The sequence below is a fragment of the Lolium rigidum genome, chromosome 4 (assembly GCF_022539505.1).
Source record: "Lolium rigidum isolate FL_2022 chromosome 4, APGP_CSIRO_Lrig_0.1, whole genome shotgun sequence".
NCBI classification, from domain to species: Eukaryota; Viridiplantae; Streptophyta; class Magnoliopsida; order Poales; family Poaceae; genus Lolium; species Lolium rigidum.
In genome coordinates this window covers 229416053-229432346 of record NC_061511.1, presented here as the reverse complement: position 1 = coordinate 229432346, position 16294 = coordinate 229416053, and the positions used below count along the sequence as shown (strand labels likewise).

The 16294-nt window shown below is 47.9% G+C and overlaps 1 protein-coding gene across 2 annotated transcripts; it reads right to left on the bottom strand.

Moving 5' to 3' along the window:
• Nucleotides 1-5446: 5446 nt before the first annotated feature.
• LOC124650337 lies at nucleotides 5447-15543 on the bottom strand. Of its 2 annotated transcripts, XR_006986963.1 has the most exons (4): nucleotides 15153-15543; nucleotides 14954-15051; nucleotides 14624-14847; nucleotides 5447-5503 (listed from the first exon to the last, which is right to left on the bottom strand). XR_006986963.1 is itself a non-coding variant. In XM_047189872.1 (3 exons), the coding sequence occupies exons 1-3, from the start codon at nucleotides 15462-15464 to the stop codon at nucleotides 14823-14825; spliced, it is 435 nt and encodes a 144-aa protein (XP_047045828.1). In that variant the 5' UTR covers nucleotides 15465-15543; the 3' UTR covers nucleotides 14513-14822. The 2 variants fall into 2 exon arrangements, 1 of the variants encoding a protein (XP_047045828.1); XM_047189872.1 differs by lacking the exon at nucleotides 5447-5503 and having other exon boundaries at nucleotides 14513-14847.
• Nucleotides 15544-16294: the final 751 nt, after the last annotated feature.

The window sequence follows — 16294 nt, the reverse complement described above, 5'->3', positions numbered from 1 at the left end:
GTATGGTTCAGTTTTGATCCGATGGCCGGACGGGTCAGGTGGTGAAATTAGTGGACTGAGTAGAGAACGTTGATCGACACGTACCCTACCAGCTGGTCCCCGTCCCTCACGAGGCTAGTCTGCCATATCCAGTATGTCTTTTCGTAATTTTGGCACTGCAACTTTGTCTGTCCCATGTTTTCGTTAATTCTCTGTTAATTAGTGAACAAGTCAAAAGGTCATAGTCTTGCTGGGATCACAAAAATTCGTCACCAATTGGCAACCAATGTACTTCATATATCTATATATTTTCTCCACTGAGAACAGTAACTTGATTAATTTAAGCATTTCGATGTGCCAAAAGAAGAAAAAGAACCTTGAATATTACTTCAAGTAAAACAAATTGTTCAGCTTCAAAAGGAAATTACTTCAAACAATAATACCCATACTTGTTCTGTTGACACATAATCACCACATGGTGCATATTAATTGTTCCTAAAAATAAAAGTTGCACAACTACAGCCACAACAAAGATAGCAGCAGCACTAGTGGAAGTATGGAACAATCCATCAAAGATGGCTGAACAGATGACAATGACAACAAATGAAGCGCGGTGCGCTAGCTTACATGCATGCTCCGACGATCATGAATTCGAAACGGAGGCCTAGCTAAATAACACAAGAATCTTCTATTCAGTAAAGTCTAAACAGGAAAGCAGCATCCAAGCTAGCTACGGCATGTCGTTGGTGATCTTGACGGAGCCGCCAGGGAGCAGCTGGGCGAAGTGGCGAGTGAGCAGCTCCTTGGCCGCGGCGCGGGCCTCCTCCTTGGCGCTGCCCTCCGGCATCCTGCTAACGACCTGGAAGATCGGCCGCATGGTCCCCACCTCGCGGTTCACCGTGGCCACCGCCCGCTCGAGCGCCCGGGGGTCGGTGACTTGCTGGTTGTACTCGGAGAAGACCTTGACGGCCTCCTTCATGGCCGCCTGCCGCTGCTGCAGGTTGTCGTCGTCGGACGAGGCGGCGGTGGCTGCTCCTCGGCCGTGCTGGCCGGTGCAGGCGGCCGCGAGGAGAGCAAGCCCGAGGACGACAAGGAGGGACTTGGCCATGGCGTCCTTGTCCACGCGGCGCCTCGCCGCGGGGGCCCTTGCCATGGCGAACTGGGATAGGTGGATCGATCGGTGTGCAGCGCTTGAGCGAGGGGTACTGATGAGCAATTGAGCATATATGGTGTGCTCTGACCTGTGAGTATGTGAGGGACACACCGATCGCGTTCCGCAACTACCGCGGCGTGAATGGCAGTAAAAAGAGCGTGGCTGATGCATGCACGAACTAGTACTAGCATCAGCGGCCGTTCATGCCTGCACAGGAGCGTGGAGAGATTTGCCTGAAGCCAAGCGATCCTGCAGCAGGATCGATGTTCAGACTTGCAGACTACAAACCGCTGGTGGAAAGCTAGGTATGTACATAGCAGTGAGGGCATCTCCAACCGCGCGACCCAAACCACGCCCGCGCGTCCGTTTGGGTCGAGTCGGACAAAAACGCGGCCCAGCGCGGGGACGCACCGCAAAAGCGGACGGCCGCGGCGTCCGGAACGACGCAAACCCGGCCCAAATCTGGGCTAGGTTTGCGTGGCCGCGGATGGCACGCGCCGTCCGCTCGCGTCCGCGCGCTGGTCGCCTCGTCTCCCTTGGGCCCACCTGTCGGTGACCAGGGAGACTATTAAATGGGGACTGGAGTGGATCTGGAGGGGATCTGGCCCTCCACTCCAGTCCCCACTCCACTCCCCGAGCAAAACCGCCGCCATGGCCCCGAAGCGACGGTTCGCTCCCGGAGCGAACGATGACGAGGCGAGCAGCAGCCGCCGTCGTCCGCTGGCGTTGCGGCCATCGGGAGAGGCCGCCCGCGGCGGTGCGGCATTGCCGCAACCGCCGCCTCTCCTCCTCGAGCCGAAGCCGGAGTCCTCGGAGGAGGACCCGGACCTCCGCGCCGCCCTGATGATCTCGGCGGCGGAGGAGGAGGCGAAATGGCCGCACCTCCATGCGGCCATTCGCACCTCCGAGATGGAGGAGGCGGCCCGGCGGGAGGTCGAGGAGGCGGAGGGCTGGGAGCTCTACGCCCAGGCCCGCCAGGCGGTACGGGAGGAGGAGGAGGCGGCGTGGCGGGAGGAGGCCGGGCGCCGCGCCGGCGAGGACCGCCGCCGAGGCAGCGGCGGGAGGAGGACGAGCGCCGCGCGGAGCGGCGGCGGCGCCGGGAGGCCGGGCGCCGCGCCGGCGGGAGAGGCGGCGGCGCCTCGGGGAGGAGGCGCTGCTCCGTGCGCCGCCGCAGCCTCGGGTGGCTCCGGACCCCCACTCGCCGTGGGAGGAGGCCCTGTGGTCTCCGTGGCCGGAGTCCCCGGCGCGGTCCAGCCACAACAGCGCGTCGCCGCCCGGGGACGTCGTCCACGACGACGACGTCGCCGACGACGCCCACAGGGGCTAGGCGGCGCACCGGCGGCCACCTCGCCGCCGACCTAACCCTAATAGAGGGTTTTCTATATTAGTTTAAATTTAAAAGCCCATATAGGGGCTTCTTTTGTTAGTTTTATTTGCCCAAAATAGGGCTATGTACAAATTTGCCCAAAATAGGGCATATGTTCAATAAAATTTCGTTTAAATTCGCATTTTGTTCAAATTTCGTTTAAATTAGCCCTATGCGATGCGTCCGCGCATTGGGCGCAGCGCGCGACCCAAACGGACACGCGGACGCGGGACGCTTTCCGCGTGTCCGGGCGGCGACCCAAACGGCCCAAAACGGACGGCCCAACGCGTCCGTTTGGGTCGCGTGGTTGGAGATGCCCTGAGACCAACATTATGTACACCAGGATTGATTTCAGTGGGTCAACGCGCGCCTCTGCCTGCTGTCTCCCACACTCATGTCGACAGGGTAGTAGTGAGACCAACCTTAGAGCATCCCCTCGCATTTCCCAAATCGTCCCTCAAAGTGTCAGATTTTTGTCCGGCGCGTCCCGATACGGTGTCCGGCGCCCCGAGCCCGTTCCCGCTACACAGGGGACGCTCCGGGGACGCCGGACACACCGAAAAGCGAGGCGGAGAGTGGCGGGACCGACGCGTCAGCGGCACATTGAATTTTAACCTAACTGTCGCCTACCTCACGACGGAAGTTATTGACGCGCAGCAATAGTTCCTGTAGAGGCGCAGCGAAGCGTCTCGTCGCGCCTAGCTCTACGTGGCGGCGTTAATGAGCGCCACCGCTCCCCCGCCTCCCTTCGGCCAATAAAAAGGGTCGCCTCTCATCGTCCCTCTCACACACAAACCCTAGCGCCTCTCTCCCCAACCCTAGCCGCCACCATCTCAAGAGTCGACGACATGGCTGGTAGAGGCGGAGGCCGAGCTCGCGGCCGTGGTCGTGATCGTGGCCGCGGCCGCGGCAGAGCTGCACGCTCGCCTCGCCTGCGACGCCGTCGTCGTCCTCATCGTGGGACATGCAGGACGAGGAGGGGGCCGTGCTGTTCGAGTTCATCATCGTCCTCAAGGGCGATCCACATGGCATCCAGAGGTTGCCGGTCACCTTCGCCGACTACGTCGCCAGCGACGAGCGCCCGCGCTCGCTGCATCTGCGGGAGGATGACTACGGCTACTACCGGTGGATCGTCGACGTGATCTACGACACACGCGGTAAGATGTACCTCCACATCGGTTGGGAGAAGTTCGCGTGCTACCACCGCCTCGAAGCCGACTTCGTGCTCGTGTTCTCCTACTTTGACGACATGGACATGAGCGTCAAGGTGTTCAACGAGACGCGTTGCCGCCGGAACTACCACGGCGACATCACCGACGAGGACGACGACTGGTGAGTGTTGTTTCTTCGCAGCGAATATATGCACGAAGGTTTCTGGTTGTTCTTCCTCGGAAGAACCAACAGGGGCACCCTCACCAGCTGGATTTTTTAGTTTGGGTGACTGGGTGTGCCCTCGAGTGTTCTTTCTTAGCAGCGAACACACGAAACCTTCGATGCCCGACCTAGTTAGATTTAGTTCTTTTGCAATATTTTATATTTGTGTCAACCATGGTTCAAACTATGTATTAGTTTGTGGAAAACCATGTTCTAAATTATGTCTTCGTGTAAACCACGTTCCAATTATGTATTAGTTTGTTGAATATTTCTTCTCTTTATTGAAATAACAATGCAAAAAAACAAAAATTAAATATTTTAGGGCTCCTTTGATTCATAGGAATATGAAGAGTGTAGGAATAGGAAAGGTGTAGGATTGGAATGTCATGCCAAGTTGAATCCTATAGGAATATGGTGTGTCTTTGATTGTAGCAAAGGAATTTTTCCATGAGGTATGAGCTAATGCTTTTTTCCTATAGGATTTGTACTACAAGATTCCTATAGGAATAATTCCTATAGGATATGTTCCTATGAATCAAATGACTTGTATAGAAATTTTCCTATAGGATCCAATTCCTACATAATTCCTATATCAATCCTATGAATCAAAGGAGCCCTTAATGTTTGGGGGCGGCGTTTGAGGGACGCGGCTGGGGAGCGACGTCCCCCAAACATGGCACGAACGAATCACGTCCCCCAAACGCTCAATCCGGTGCCGTTTGGAGGACGGTTTGGAGGACGCGACTGGAGATGCTCTTACGATTATTCCCACGGGAAATTTGAGTCGGATATCACTACAAGAAAACCCCTCCTACAACAACACTTTTATCTGTATCTAAATGTTCATATAGGCGTTGCTACCGCGTTTACCAACGGATAATGGTGCGTTGCGTTTTTTGGTGTTGCAAGGGCGTAATGCAACGCATATAGCTCCGTTGGTAACCATGGATAAAGAGCGTTGCAAAATAGCAACATAGTTTGAGCGCGTTGGTAGACTACACAACGAATTGATCATTTTATTTAAATACATATTCTTTATTTCATAATACGCATTAATTATGGACTGCATAGTTTGAGCGCCTCAATCTTCTTCTCAGCGAGAGAATATAATTTACTAGAGACATACCACCACACTAAATAAAACTGCATCTCGTGAAGAAATAATCCACTGCATATTATATAAATCACTGTAAAAATACATAAATTGCACAACTTACAATCCTGATTCTAAACTTTGAATCACTATCACAATACATGGAAATTGTTCAAAGAGTACACTGGTTACAATCTTGATTCAAAATGACAATCTAACTACTATATATATTGCTACTAATATTCTGCCGTTAGATATGTTCAGAACATATATCCGAATGAAGTTCTTGTTGATCGTTTGGTCCTGCAAAAATAAAAATTCTTATTTCAGTATCAAAGTGGAAATCTAGACCAGTATAGTGTATTCTACTATTACTTCCACAAAACAGACAGAACCAAGGAGTAGAGACAAACTGATGATTACTCAGGTCCAATAGTATGTATTAACTTCAGAAATGGAACACTTGCCACAAATATATATGGAAAACTGTTCGATTTCGATTTCAGCATCCATTTCTCCTCTCTGAGTCGTATAAGGTCTGAAGATATAGAACAGCACAGATGAAGTTAGGTACCAAAAAATACAAATCCAATACTATGTGCAGTAGTGGTCAACCCTTGTCCCAAACTTGTAATTAAAAAGTACATATAAACATTATAAATCTTAACATATGAAGTTCGAAACCTAGGAAATGCAAGACATATATCTCTTCAAAAAAAAAACACATGTAGCAAATCATCATTATCAGTTAAACGTTGATGAATGGTGATACACCAGAGCTTCCCATGCTATTGCCTGACATCTTGGGCCCAAGTAGCATGTATTCTACACAATGTAGCAAGGGCATAGCAGACATGTTTTTTGTTCTGTATAACATGTAGTAAAAGGTAATCTAAATATAAGATGCAATTGATATTATGTAGTATCAAACTTCATTATAATAGGAACATGTATACTCCTACCCATAGAGATTCAGCTAGAAAAAATTGAAAAGTAGCATACACACATTTCTTATACTGAGAATTCAGCACTCATAAGTAAACAGCAGAATTCTGTGCACGCTAATCATCCATATTAGTGTAGCTGATCGTTACCAAAATTTGAAACTTAAAAAACAGCATCTTAAGGCTTCCTCAATTAAGAGACAACGAATGTCAAGAAAGTCCATGGAGTACAGCGACCAGTATACTTCGTGAGCGAAGTCTTGTCTCCCTCAAAACAAAGGTACCCTCAGTACCAAAAGCTAGCATATGGAGTGTTCACGACAGCACGAAAATTGCGCCACTATTTTTCGGCACACCCGATCATAGTGGTCAATGAAGCTCCTTTGTCAAATATACTGAACAACCCCGAAGCTACGGGTCGTGTCTCCCTTTGGGGAATAGAACTTTCCCCTCGGGACATCACGTATGAAAAAAGAAAAGCAATAAAGTCGCAAATACTACCGGACTTCATCGCAGAGTGGATGGAGTTGCAAAATACAGGACCCCCAGATTTATCGAGAACCTGGACTATGAACTTTGATGGGTCCAAGAGACTAGAAGGGGCTGGCGCAGGAGTAGTACTCATATCACCTGAAGGCGACAAGTTGAAGTACATCCTCCGGATGACGTTCCCTAACGCGTCTAACAATGAAGCAGAATATGAGGCTCTCATACACGGGATGAAGATGGCGAAAGCCTGCGGAGCAACTCGATTAAAAATCTTTGGCGATTCACGAGTTGGTAGCTCAGCAAGTTATGAACCAATGTGACGCAGTCAATGATAGCATGATGGCATACAAGGAGGTGTACAATGAGCTCGAGAAGTTGTTCGATGGATGCGAAGTAAATCATATTAGTAGACCGAGCAACGACGAAGCCGACGTTCGGCAAACATCGGGTCGCGGTGCCTTGCGGTCCCACCAGGTGTATTTTGGGAAGAGATAACAGAGAGATCCACTGAGTCGACAAAATCAAAAAAGAAGGAGAAGAAACCCTCGGGGGCTACCAAGGAGAAGCAAGAGGAAGAAGAAGAAGAGCAAGACCTGGTCATGATAATACAAATACCATGGATGCAGCCATACATATCATATATACTCAGGAAAGAAATACCCGACGATCCAGTCGAGGCAAGGCGAGTAATTCGACGATCCAAAGCTTTCACAGTGGTTAAGGGAGAATTATATAAGAGAAGTATCTCAGGCGTCTTGCAAAGGTGCGTCACACCTGAAGAAGGAAGAATAATTCTGAAGGATGTACACGAAGGAATATGTGGCCACCACGCAAGTAGTCGAGCTATCGCAGCCAAGGTTTTTCGGGCAGGATTCTACTGGTTAACAGCAATTGAGGATACTAAGGACATAGTACGAACTTGCGACGCGTGTCAAAGGTTTGACGCAAAACCTCACTCTCCGGCGAGCGAGCTAGCACCAATACCTTTGTCGTGGCCCTTTGCACAATGGGGACTCGATATGGTGGGCAAGTTACATAAATCATGGCCGGGAGGAAAGGAGTACATGCTAGTAGCCGTCGACAAATTTACAAAGTGGATAGAAGCGAAGCCGATAAATTCACCAGACGGAGCATCTGCAGTAAAATTCATACAAGGCCTCGTCTTCAGATTTGGAGTGCCCCACAGCATAGTCACAGACAACGGCAGCAATTTCACATCCAATGAATTCAAAGACTATTGCAAAGAGGTGGGTATCAAGCTGAACTTCGCGTCAGTTGCACATCCTCAAACCAATGGGCAAGTCGAGAAAGCCAATGGCATCATCTGCAATGGCATCAAGAAACGTCTCGTTGGGACCTTTAGAAAAATCTCGACATATCTGGCCTGAAGAACTACCAAGTGTGCTGTGGAGCATCCGAACAACACCAAATACGGCGACACAAGAAACCCCGTTTTTTCTGGTCCATGGCGCAGAGGCAGTACTTCCAATAGAAATAGAGCACGACTCTCCTAGAGTCACAACATATGATGAAGAAGCTTCAAGGATAGCATTGGAAGACGATGTAGACGCACTTGATGAAGCTCGAGACGAGGTATTATCAAGGGTTACAAAATATCAACAGGACTTGAAAAATTACCACAGTCGACGTTTGCGGCCAAGGTCTTTTCAAGTGGGGGACTTAGTTCTTCGGCTCACGCAAAAAAGTCATGAAAAACTCGAGTCACCATGGCTTGGTCCTTACATCGTCACGGAAGTAATCGGAGGAGGAGCATACAGGATAAAAGACAAGAAGACAGGGGTGGAGGAGCCAAACCCCTGGAACGTGGCGCAGCTTAGGCGGTTCTACGCCTAGAGTCGAAATATAGTCCTTGTAAAACTTCAATGTACTGAAACGCCCACGAGTTTTCAGACGCACTCTTTTCCTTTTTCGGGGCACCGAGTGGGGCGGGGAAAGGTTTTTAATGAGGCGGGCTCGTGGTGCTGCAATATAATAAAGATAGTGGAGATACACTTCTTATTCCTCGACACGCTCGGGGGCTCAAACGCCCAAGTCTCAAAAAACATACAATATAGATTCACTGAAATATTTCGCCTTGGTACATTAATACCTCGCCAAATATAACAAAATCGGAAGACAGCAATAAAAAATATAGTATACACATCAAAACAACGTAAGTGCCTTGGTTTAAAAACCTCGCCATGTAAATATAGAACTTCGACATCAAAGATACTCAAGGGAAAAACAAAGATGTTCTATTCCAGCAGAAAAAACAGATTTCAAGGAAGGAAAAATAGCGCAATCTTCGCCTAGTCAGGCTCGGGGGCTTCAACAACATAGAAGACCTCAGCAACATACAATAAGTTACTTCGGAAATACAAAAAAGAGAGAGGAGACACAAGGTTTTCTAACAATGATACAAGTCAATTAAATCCCAAGATAGTATCTACCGACAAACCCCTGGTCGTTTTGTGTTCAACATACGAACCCTTGGTAAAGAACTCGGAATCCATCCGAAGAAGTTCATCAATCATCGACTCAGCCACAGGAGCTACCATGGCATCGATTGAGTCAATATCGTTTTTCCGACGCGTTTTCTTGGCCAGGCAACCAGCAACAATCTTCGTCAGGTCCAACTTTGGATAACAAATGTTTATCATAATCATGGCAAACCTAGCTCCAGCAGTGAGTTGAGCCCGCACAAAGTTATGGATGCGAGGAGCATCTCCGAATACCTCCAATAATTCGGGAAGAGTTTTTGGAACCTCGTTTCTCGGAAACAGATTCCTATAGACAAGGGTTAATGTCGACGTGCAAAAGCTGAGAAAATCGCGCACCTGGCAAGCACGATCTTGGAACCTAACAATTTGTTGGGTTCGTTCGGGAGTGGCCCGAACAAACACCCATGATTAAGGGAGAGGTTAACAAGAAGATTTGTCCTCTCATTCACCCTCCGATCTTCGGCAGCAGAATCAAGAGCCGAGCTCGTTAAAAGCAACAGGGCAAGAAATTGGAAGAAAGGCACAGCAAGATTAAGGAGAGGCATCAAAAGAAGGCAAAAACGTACCTAGCATATCTGTGCTAGCCTCTAGCATCAGCTCAAGCATACTATTTTCTCGGGTTGTGGCTCCCTTTGCTTCCGATACAGACAGCATCCCTAGCAGCCACAGCTTCTTCGGCTTGATGGAGAGCAAGTTTTTCTCCTTCAGAGGCTTTTCGAGATTGTTCCATCATGACCAAAGTTTGTTTCTTCATAGACTGAAGCTGTTGTCGAAGTTCTTGCAAATCTTCCGACAAATGCCCGCTTGATGAACTCTTGACGAGACTAGGGTCGACTAATATTTTCTTCGAGAAGGAAGAGGCAGGTGAAGCAGCGGCAGAGCGAGGAGGAGTCGAGTAGTTATCAAATATTAACTGGAAAAGAAAGGCCCAGGATCAATGAAAAGCACGAAGGAAAATTTCATTTACTTGCTAGAATATTTACATGGGTATTACAAAAGAAAGTTCTCCAGGAAGACTAAGTGAGTAATTGTCGCCAAGGCTAAAATGGCGACAAGAGCAAAAGAAACGGAAAAGGAAACAAAGAGGCATGCCACTAGACCTCCGGCCTCGAGGAGCTAGGAGTCGAAGTTGGCTTGATCCCGAGATACGCCAAGATTTTCTTCGTATTGGGCTTGGCCGCCTTCATCAGTGACTTCCACCTCGATCTGTTCTATCCGATCGGCGTCGCCAACCTTCATCCAGTCGAGAGTCCGCCGGCTGTCGGCAACCGAGCAACGAGTATTTTCAACAGCCACCTTCATATTTTCATGGCGCATCTTCAGCCCAAGATCTTCCGATGGATTGAAAAGCTTGGCAAGGTCAAGGAAAGTCGAAGGTTCCTCTTTCTTCGGAAAGAAGTAGGGGAACAACGCCGACAAACCCGCACTGGCATTGGCCACGCCTTCACGAATTTCGCGCCCATGCAATTCCAAAAGAGAGAGTGCGTCAAGGAGAGGATCGTTGACGGGATTTTCCAGATCAAAATCCTGATCTGTTTGGGCTGCCACGCGAAACAAAATATTAGTCGAAAACCAAGATACAGGAAATGCAACAAAATAGAAGAAATTAAGGATATTACTCAGCGTACGTCGACATTGCGACTTCAAACGCTTGATGACCCCTTGCTCACGTGCAGCTTGTGCAGTTTTTTGCTCGTGTAAGGCAGATTCAGCATCTTTGAGCCTTTGCTGCATTTCTTCGACACTAGCGGCCTTTGCTTTGGCATCATCAGCTTCAGCTCTAGCTTCGCTAGCGGCAAGCTCAGCCTTCTTACGAGCCGTCTCACTTTGCTCGAGTTTTCGAGCAAGTGTCTCGACACGTTGGTTAGCCTCCGCAAGTTTTTCTGTTGAGATGTGGAAAAGAAAGATCAAAAATAGCGACAGGCAGCATGAGTAAAAAACCAGGGAAAAACAGCGAGTATAAAAGTCGTTACCTTCGGCTCTGCTGGCATACTCGCGGTACCCAATAAATTGGGACCCGATGCGGATAAGATCCTTGATCATAGGCTGTCAAAGAAGAAGAAAAGGAGGGGAAAAACTTCGGCATTACAAAAAGTAAGGTTCCATAAAAGCAAAAAAGAGGAAAGATGGATCTCGATAAACTTACATCATCCAAGAGCTGCGACGAATAGTTGCTCGGTTGAGGAGGAGGCTCAACGATCATTTCAACCCTTGCCCTTTTTGGCGACGGGACAAGGGGGCTCGATGGTGGAGTAGTGGGGACGACGTTTTGTTGGGGAGGCGATGTTTCATCTCCTTCAACTAACGTGTCTGAAACAAGCACAGTACGTGACGTGCTGGTCCGAGGAGCTACGTCAGTAACTGGTACTTCTTCTTCCTCATCACTAGTGAACAAAAATCGACAGTACAAAAAGCAAGACAAGTTAAATCTTTCGAGTACATAAAAAAGGGGAGGAGAGATAAAGTTGACTTACGAGCTGATGAGGGACTCAACATAAGGATCATAAGCTGCCTTCGGATGAGAAGGAACAACTTCTTCAGCCTTAGAAATGCCAGAATCCCCGGCTTCAGTCCTTTTCCTTTTGTTCTTTGGAGAAACAGCAGGAGGAAGGGATTCAGTCGATTCACTGGCCTCAGACTCAGCCTCTTTCTCATGAGAAGCCGCAGATTTGTGAGAACCCGCGACTTCACTTTCAGGAACAGAAGAGCCTTGAGCATCTTCGGCAACTATACCCATTTCTTCGACTTCTCCATCCTCCGGAAGAGGAGGAAGGGAAGCCATAGTAGGGTGATCCTATAAAAAATAGCGACAAAGGGAAAAATAGCGAGATATTAATACAATGAGATGCAGGAAAAATTCGGAACAAGATAAAAATTCGAGAAGACAAAATACCTCGGGAAGAGGATTGGTGGAGTTGTAGGGTGCCACGCGACGAGGAGGAAGGAATAGGATCCTTCTTACTCAGCGAGGTAATTCTTCGAATAAGCTTCTCCAAGTCCTTCACGGAAAGATCTCCGGAGAGCTTATTGGCGTCATTGGCACCGAGTATGTCCAAAGGGGATTTTTGCGAGCCTGAAGAGGCTGCACTCTAATTCTAAGAAAATAGGCTGTGATTTGGACACCAGATAACTCTTTGCCTCGAGTATTTTGGAGCTGATGAATACGAGACATAAGAGCTTCTGTCGCCTTTTTCTCTTCTTCGGAAACTTCGGCGTCCCAGGAGTGGCGGCGTTGAATCTTCGCGTTTCCATCGAAGGGAACTATGTTGTGTTCCACGGAATTGGCGCTTTCTTCGTGTATATAGAGCCACCTCTTGCGCCATCCTTGAACAGAGTCGGGAAATTTGACGTCGAAATAGTCGACATCGGTTCGGACACAGATAACTACGCCACCTATGTTGTAGGTGGCGTTGTGCGCGCCATTGCGGCGAAGGCAGAAAATGCGCTTCCAAAGAGCCCAATTGGGAGCGACTCCAAGGAAGCATTCACAAAGAGTGATAAAAATAGAAATATCGAGGATCGAATTGGGAGTCAGCTGGTGCAACTGAATCCCGTAAACAAAGAGAAGACCGCGGAGGAAATCATGGATTGGGGGAGAGAGGCCACGGATGAGATGATCAACAAAACTAACCCGATACTCCATTGGAGGGTTGGGATAGATTTCTTCGCTGGGAAAGCGGATGGCGTCTTCCCTCTTCATAAGGCCAAGCCTCTTCATCAGGTTGACGTCTTGATTGGAGATTTTAGATCTCTCCCACTCAAGATCTTCAGCAGCCATCGCGGACTCGGAGTGCTTGTGGCGAGTCGAGCGCGCGCGCGGTGGCATCAACGGCGGTGGGCGAGCAATGTATGCGAGTGCGGGAAATCGAGAGAGAGTTGGGCGCGGGGAAAGTTTTGCGAAGAGGAACAGGTGAGCGGCGCAAGCGAGGGATGAACGGAGGTTGAAGACAGGTTTATATAAGAATTGGGTGAAGCAGTGTGCCGTTGGATGAGGAGATCGTATGGTGAGAATAGATCTTCTAGACACAAGGGCAAAAAAGTATTTTTACTGGGATAGGCGTTACAGTACGTGCGCCAGAAAAAGCGGAGGACGTGTGTCCCCCACTTGCACGACGTGTCAACGTGGTGGAAACGATGGACCCACAAAACAGAAAAATCTCGGCCATTGATGGAGTTGAAGAAAATTTGCCAAGGAAAAATGTGTCAACAAGAAAAATAAAAGGAGAATGGCGACAGGATGACTTATTTGCATACTTCGGGAGCCTTTGGTCAAAAACAAGTTTTTGCCCAAATGCTCGGGGGCTACTTCGAAAAAAGTAAAATTTCGACTATGGCAAATATAGAAAATGTTGAGCCTACAGTCAAGCACAAGCTCTTGACTGTAGCCTCGGGGGCTACTCCCATCGGGAGCGCTGTTCGCGCACCCGAGAGATATAAAAAAAAAAAAAAAAAAAGAGAGAGAAGAAGAAGAAGAGGAAAGAATATCGGGAGATAATGGCAATATAGCGACAAGGTGGATTAAAATGTTGAGCCTACAACCAAGCACAAGTTCTTGGCTGTAGCCTCGGGGGCTACTCCCATCGGGAACGCTGTTCGCGTGCCCGATGAAATTAACAAAGGAAAAATAGAACAGCAAGAGAGTATATTTCGAGTTATAATTAACTCTACATATACTCCCATCGGGAGAGCAAAATAAGTCATATTTGACTCGATAAAATGTGCCATTCCAACAGCCGGAAAAGCACTCGACAATATATTCTCAGAACGCCAAAGTTGCGATCAATTTCTGAATGCCGCAAATTTGCGAAGGTAAGACCCCAGAACTATTCTGCTGGGCGTGGCATCGCCAAAGACTGCGCTCTGCTACTTTTATCCGTATCAACAGATACGAAGAAAAATCCTAACGGACGCGTTAGGTACTCGATAAATTCAACTGGGACTTGACAGAATGGTAAGACCTTAAGCGGCACCTGTCGAAGTTTACACCAGTATCCCGAGATCATGTCCAGGGACGTGATTTTGAAGTAGGTTGTTGCGGATTGCCACTAGAGCAGTTAACTAGTACCTGATCCGTCAGATGAACTAGCCCCAACTACCAATATCCCTGTACAATATAGAATTTTATGAGGAAAAGTATGAAAGTTAGAGCTTTCGAGTAAAAATAAACAGTAGAGATTTTCCCTGACTCTATGATTCAAGCAAAATCTCGGGGGCTACTCGACATAGGCATCCCAAATGGGCCTGCCGAATATAGTACCCGGGGTTTATTGAAGGCCCACTACCCGAAGGATAAGAAGATTCGGAAGCCCAAGATGTGTTAAAGGAAAAGATAGAGTTGTAATAGGAAGTGTTATTTGTAATCCGGCGGGATGAGTTAGAAACCGTCCCGGACTCACGTAACTTGTACAAAACGAAACCCTCGGCTCCACCTCTTATATAAAGGGGGAGTCGAGGGACGAAGAGATCATCGAATCATTGTCTGCAAACTCTAGTTTTCATATTCGTCGAGTACTTTTCGGCTGAAACCTTCGAGATCTACTTGCCCTCTACTTCTAACTAAACCCTAGCCTACAATCCATAGGCATTGATAAGTTAATCCCTTGTCACCTGATTCATAAGGATTGACATCTGATATCTTAAGAACAACGTGCACTTCCAGAAAATACCTTGAGAAATAAAAACAAAAAATTGCCCTCACGATGAGAGATCTGCCCAAGTGCTTACCAGCGACACTGGGCACTTGCAGCAACTTGCAGATCCTCATCAGTAGACAACGCCTCACAACCTCGTATAGTCGTATTGGAAAACACCAACCAGAGTTAACCAAATATTAAAATACAGAAGAAAGTACTGATGGAGGACGAAGATGAGCAAAGAAGGATGCTCACATGACATAAGTGCCTGCTCATGGTGAACACATCATCTAGGTTCCATGTTGTGCGTCTTCTCTGTTCCATTATAGCAAAGGAGGCAAACAAAAAAGTTATGAAAGCAGAAATATTGAAGCAACAACACACACGAATTAGAGATAAAAGGGAATAAGCTCAGTGAAACCTGTCAAGGCCGAGGAGTTGCTCCCAACCCAGCAGAATGAACTGTGGCACAGATGTCACCGACGGAGTAGGCACCCTCGAATGTTCACATGCGGAGATCTAAGAGAGAGAAGGAGCAGCACGGGATGAGGCATAGAGAGATTGACTGAGACGGATATCGAAATCCGGCTGTTGGATCAGCGCGCGCACAAATAAGTTACCTGGCTCCGGGCCTCCGGCGAATGAAAATTCAAGGAAAGTGGCTGAAGAATTCCCGGCGGCCGCGGGAGTAGTCGGGTGATCACCGATCTAGGGTTAGGCATCTGCTGCGTTTCAGATGGCGGCTGCACAAAATCTGGGTGGATTGGGCCAAGGAGATTGCGGGGAGGCTGTTTCTTCGGTCTAGAGTGGTTGGGATCACCGGCGACGGGAGATCGTAACATTGGTGACGAGATTGGGGCGATGGGGACTGGGGAGGAAGAACTGCTGAGGGCGGACGAGTCGATGGGACTAGATAAGAGGAGCAGTTCCATTGTGGGCCTACAAATAGAAACGATGAACTTTTCAGCAGATCGCGCCACATTATTGAATTTTTCATCCGGGCCGCGCCCAAAATTTTGGAATATGTATATCTAACTCATGGGAAGATCTATATGGTTTAGCGCCAATTTTTTAGCATTTTTTGTTGCTTTATTGTTGTTCTCTATTTTAGTATGGCTTTTGTGTTGAGAATAACGGATGTAGCTGCAACCCATATATGCGTATCTACGGATAAATTTTGCAACGTTTATTTAAGTGGTTGCGACATATGCGTTGCTTAACGGGGAGTTCTCTTGTAGTGTATGTGGGGTGTGCCAAAGCACATAGATTCTCGCCTTCCTTCAAATTTCGCATTTATTTACACAGCCTGCTATGTTGAAGAAAAAAAACATTGCTTGGAGAGACCGTATTTTCTGATCTGACGTGATTTACCTCAGAATGCACATTTACCACACTTTGTTACTTTGTGCTGGTACTTTCACACTCGTTAGAGCAACGACAATATGGCTACACCGGATGGGAACAAATGCCTCGAGGGGAAAACAAAATGGTGAAACGTAACACATATAGGAACTGACTTATTCTAAGTTGATTGAGAATTAACTTATTTCTCAGTTAGGTGATGTCACTACGGGAAAAACTGGCGTTGTCGTGCATAGAAGTTTTGCCGTGCAACACAAGGCAAAGAAATATATGCCGTGCAAAGAAATACCACACGTCAACTCACAAAAAAAGCACAACAAAGAAATATATCACGGCAAATAAGCACAACGACGTACGGCAAAGAAATGCGCACGGCCAAAGAAATTTCTTTATCGTGTGC

Coding starts and splice junctions, on each gene's coding strand:
- LOC124650337 (XM_047189872.1), bottom strand. CDS start 15,464: ATGGAACTGCTCCTCTTATCTAGTCCCATCGACTCGTCCGCCCTCAGC. Junction 15,052..15,152: donor CGCCGGAGGCCCGGAGCCAG/GTAACTTATTTG, acceptor TCTCTCTCTTAG/ATCTCCGCATGTGAACATTC. Junction 14,848..14,953: donor CAACTCCTCGGCCTTGACAG/GTTTCACTGAGC, acceptor ATAATGGAACAG/AGAAGACGCACAACATGGAA.